Source organism: Mandrillus leucophaeus, unplaced genomic scaffold (genome assembly GCF_000951045.1).
Source record: "Mandrillus leucophaeus isolate KB7577 unplaced genomic scaffold, Mleu.le_1.0 Scaffold163, whole genome shotgun sequence".
Taxonomy (NCBI): domain Eukaryota; kingdom Metazoa; phylum Chordata; class Mammalia; order Primates; family Cercopithecidae; genus Mandrillus; species Mandrillus leucophaeus.
The window spans coordinates 3,029,447-3,034,784 of record NW_012101621.1 but is presented as its reverse complement, the minus strand read 5'-3'; the positions used below and the strand labels follow the sequence as shown (position 1 = coordinate 3,034,784).

At 37.0% G+C, this 5,338-nt stretch overlaps 1 gene segment (V, D, J or C); it reads right to left on the bottom strand.

Annotated features, from left to right (window-relative positions):
• Positions 1-1,684: 1,684 nt before the first annotated feature.
• Positions 1,685-2,401, bottom strand: LOC105536830. The segment is given in 2 exon segments: positions 1,685-2,034; positions 2,136-2,401. Coding segments are annotated over 2 exon segments (396 nt in total).
• Positions 2,402-5,338: the final 2,937 nt, after the last annotated feature.

Here is a 5,338-nt window from a genome sequence, read left to right as displayed (position 1 = left end):
AGATATCTAAAATAGTCAAACTAATAGAAGTGGAGAGTAGAATGGTGGTTACCATTCTTGGGGCTGGGGGAAGAAGTGGGAGGATGTTGATGAAGGGGTACAAAGTTTCCATTAGATAAGATGAAGAATTACTAGAGTTCTGCTACACAACATTGGGCCAATAGTTAACTGAGTTGTACACTTAAAAAAATTGTTAAAATAGACATCATGTGAAGTGTTCTTGGCCTGTAAAATTTGAACATAATCAAAATAAAGGGCCATAAAATGCACAATGGAAGGACAAATCTGTAAGAAAAACTACAAACAAAAATGAAATGAAGACGAAAGTAAAACTGGAAGAGGTGGCACACTAAGAAGTAACTAAAGAATGTCAGCAGCCAAAGAAACCATAAGCAAGAACCTGAGTCTTTGGTGCAAGAGAAGAAGCCAATTCTAAACAGCTTTGATTATAAACCCTCTACCCTCTTTTAGCTCAATTCATAGGAATATTTTTAAACTACTTTAAAGGCATGTTTTATAATAAGGGAAGAATATGACTTCATCTCATTTTAAAAGAGGAGATTTAGGCAATTATAAATATTTTTAAGAAGCAAGATAATTCATTTCATAATTTTTGTCATCAAAAATTATAAAAAGTAGAATTAAGGAAGACTTAATTTCTGTCTGTGTGAACATTTTATAATACTTTGAGAGGCATTTTTAAATTCTACCATGTGATCAAACTACAAATAAAAATTTGGAGTAATAATCATGTACATAAAATATCTTAGACATGTTGGTTTTTTGATATAATTATTTCAGAGTAAATAATAGTGTACCCTGGTCTTGGAGACACCCATTAGAATTAATATATGCTCTGATAATGTAACTGGAAATTTTTGTTGTGTAATTTTGTAAAATAAATCTGTGTAATCTCTTAAAATGAAGTGCCTCAGAGTTTTAAAGTAGTTTTTAAAGTAGTTGAATCTAGTATATTTGATATCTTTATATTGGTTACATTTTTATCACACAGATTTGGAACTTGAAAATCACTGGAATAGCTGTTTTAAAAATGATCACAACTTGATGGCTTAGTTTTTCAATATTGTATTAAGATTCATGTTTAATTTCCTGCTTTGCATAATGCTTACAAGATTAAAAATCTTGATATTATGTCTAATTTACTTTAAACATGTCAATACCACACAGTGGGATACTATGTATGTGCTGGAAGTTAAGCTTCAAATCTGGGTTGAGAATCTGCAGTACACTGATTGAGAATCTGTGCTGCATGGATTGCCCTAATTGAGAATCCATCCTGCACAGCTTTTAGCTAACATTCTAATCAGATTATTACATCAGTTATTCACAAGTTAACTCCTGAGGCAATACTAATCATGATGAATGCTAGAAATAATTTTTTATAAAAATGTTGTTGCCTTTTATTTAGGAGCTCTGACACCTTAGGATGTACTTTCTTCTGAGTGTGGAGGAGGTCCCCACTGAAGAAATTCATCAGTAAACCTCCATGTGGCACAAAGCGTATCTGAATGTGGCACGACATTGACATTGGAGCGATTATTCAGGAGACAAACCCTACCAAGGGCTCAGCCTACCCTGCCCTATGTGCCTTCAAAAGGGGCACAGAAAAAAGAGAGACCTTCTTGAAAGCTCCACAGGTTGAGTTCTTGAGTTACAGAAAGCCTCAGCATCTCAGGAGGTTTGTGTTCAGCTCCTCTGCAGTCTCAGGCACTGTGTCACTCACAGCACAGAAGTACTCAGCCGTGTCGCTTATATGGGCTGAGGGTTTCCTCAAATGGAAGGAAGTTTCACTCTTCTTAAATTCAGCCTCAAAACCGTTGATGCCTTTAACCAGGGTGGGTCCTGATAAATACTTCAGGAGAAGCTGGAGTCCTTGGTTGGGGTATTGCACATACCAGAAGAGATACACTGAAACAGACGATGATGAGTAGTTGCACCTCAGCAGCACAGGGGCTTCTTCAAAGACAGGGACTTGGCTGTCAAGCTGGGTCACAGACTGGGCTCTGGTTCCTCCTGCAACATCAATGCTGTATGAGTAAAAAATATGTCTCAATTTAGGTTCAATTACAACACAGTCACTTTTGTGGGAGGAAAAAGAATGGAATGTTACTCACCCAGGGTAAAAATCACCTCGAGCACTGGGACAAGCAGCAGGAGCATGGCTGAGCAGTGGCAACGCTGCAGGACCTTGAGCAGGGCGGACAGAAGCCAAGGGCGCTGAGCCTCAGGACCTAGGAGCAGTGGGGAGGTTGGACTGGACAAGTCTCTGGCTTTGAAAAGTGTCAGAAACAGAAAGAGGACTTCCCTTAAGGAGTCTGGATGTGTTCTGACCTCTTGCTCTTGTCACAGCTCCCTGTCTACACAGACATCAGTGAGCTACATCAGCCAGCTGCAGGAAGCAGGCTCAGTTGATGAGGATGGTCTGTGATGAAAACAGGTGCCTTCGTTGCGCAACATCGCCCTCTGGAGGCCACAGGCGGAACCACGGATCCAAGGGAGCAAGCTGTTTCCTTCTCATTTCAGACATGATATCAAAACTGCAACAGTGTTTCTTTCTTCCTAAATCTGTGATGATGTCACCTTCTGTATAGTACATGCTGTTACTCTCAAAATACATGAGAAATTGCAGCCATAAAGCAACTCTCAATAAATTCAAAAATACCAAAATCTTGGACCACAGTGTAATAAAAACAGAAATCATTACCAAGAAGATCTCTCAAAACCACACAATTATGCGCAAGTTAAACAACTTGCTCCTGAATGACTTTTGGGTAAACAACAAAGCAGAGCAGAAATTAAGGAAAACAGACAGACAAAATTCCAGAATCTTCGGTTTGCAGCTAAAGCTGTTAATAGGAAAGCTTATAGTGCTAAATACCTACATCAAGAAATTAGAAAGATCCCAAGTGAACATTCTAGCATCACAATTAGAGGGACTAGAAAAAGAAGAACAACCAAAGCTCAAAGCTAGCAGAAGAAAATAAATAAACAAAATCAGAAAAGAACTGAACAAAATTGAGACTTGAAAACCCATACAAAGGATCAATAAAACCAAAAGTTGTTTTTCTGGAAGAAAAAACAAGATTGATACACCACTAAGTTGGTTAATGAAGAAAATAAAAGAGAAGATCCAAATAAGCACAATCAGAAATTACAAAGGAGACGTTACAATTGATCCTATAGAAATACAAAAGACCCTAAGAGAATAGTAGGAACACCAGCATTCATAAAAATTAGAAAACCTGGAGAAAATTAATAAATTCCTGGAAACAAATAACCTCTAAATATTCAACCAAGAAGAAAATGAAAACCTGAACAGACTAATAATGAGTTCTGGAAATGAGTCAGTAATAATAATTTTTTAAAACCTGCCAGCCAAATACAACCCCTGGACCGGATGGATTCACAACAGAATTCAGCCAGTTGTACAAAGAAGAACTGGTACCAATCCTACTGAAGCTATTCCCAAAACATTGAGGAGGAGGGTTCCTTCCTAACTGATTCTATGAAGTCAACATCATTCTGATACCAAAATCCAGCAGAAACACAATGAAAAAAGAAAATATCAGTCAATATCCATGACAAACTTAAATGTAAAAATCCTCCACAAAAATACTAGCAAACTGAATCCAGCAGTACATCAAAAAGTTAATTCAAGGTCAAGTAGTCTTCATTCCTGGGATGCAAGTTTGGTTCAACATAGACAAATCAATAAATGTGATTCACTACAGAAACAGAATTAAAAGCAAAATCATGTGATCATGTCAATAGATGCAGATTCAGCTTTCAATAAAGTCCAATATCGCTTTATGATAAAAATCCTCAACAAACTAAGCATTGAAGGAATATACCACAAAATAATAAGAGCCACCTATGACAAACAGCCAACATCATATTCAATGAGAAAAAGCTGGAACCATCCTCCTTGGGAACTGGAACAAGAAAAGAATGCCCACTCTCAGTACTCCTATTCAGTGTAGTATTGGAAGTCCTAGCCAGAACACTCAAGAAAGACAAAAAAATAAAATGTACCCAAATAGAGAAAGAAGCAGTCAAATTATCTGTCTTTGCTGACAATATGATTTGATATCTAGAAAAACCCTAAAGGTTCTGCCAAAAGGCTCCTAGACTTGATAAAAGATTTCAGTCAAGTTTCAGGATGTAAAACCAATTTGCAAAAATCAGTAGCATTTCTATACACCAATAATGTTCAAGCTGACAGCCAACTAAAGAACAAAATTACATGTGCAATAAACACAAAAAGAATAGATACCTAGGAATACAGCTAACCAAGGATGTGAAAGATCTCTACAAAGAGAACTACAAAACACTACTGAGAGAAATCAGAGACGGCACAAAAAAAAAAATGGAAAAACATTGCATACCCTGGATTAGGAGAATCAATATCATTAAAATGTCCATACTGCTCAAAGCAATTTACAGATTCAATGATATTCCTATCAAACTACTAATGCCATTTTTCACAGAATCAGGAAAAAACTATTCTAAAATTCATATGGAACCAGAAAGAGCCTAAATAGTGAAAGCAATCTAAGCACCAAGCACAAAGCCAGAGGCATCACACTACCCAATTTCAAACTACACTACAAGGCTACAGTAACCAAAACAGCATAGTACAAAAATGGACACATAAACCATGGAACAGAATAGCAAACTCTGAAATAAAGTAACACACCTACAACCATCTGATCTTTGACAAAGTCAATAAAAATAAGAAATTGGCAAAAGCTCTCTAGTCAATAAATGATGCCGGGGATAACTGGCTAGCCACATGCAGAAGAATGAAGCTAGACCACAACCAGTCACTATACACAAAAATTAATTCCAGATGGATTAAAGACTTAACTGAAATACCCAAAACTATAAAAATCTTAGGAAAAAAAAACAGATAAATACCCTTTTGCCATCGGCATTGGCAAAGAATTTATGGTTAAGTCCTGGAAAGCAATTGCAACCAAAACAACACTTGAAAAGTGTGACCTACGTAGAGTTTGTGCACAGGAAAATAAACTATCAATATAGTAAACAGGCAACCTACAGAATGGAAGAAATTATTTGCAAACTATGTATCTGACAAAAGTCTTATATCCAGAATCCATAAGTAACAGGCTGGATGCAGTGGCTCATACCTGTAATCCCCATACTTTATGTGGCTGAAGCTGGAAGATTGCTTGAAGCCAGGGGTTCAAGACCAGCCCGGGCAACACAGCAAGAATCTGACTCCAAAAAATAGAGAGAGAAAGAAGGAAAGAAAGGAGGAAGGAAAGAAGGAAGGAAGGAAGGAAGGAAGGAAGGA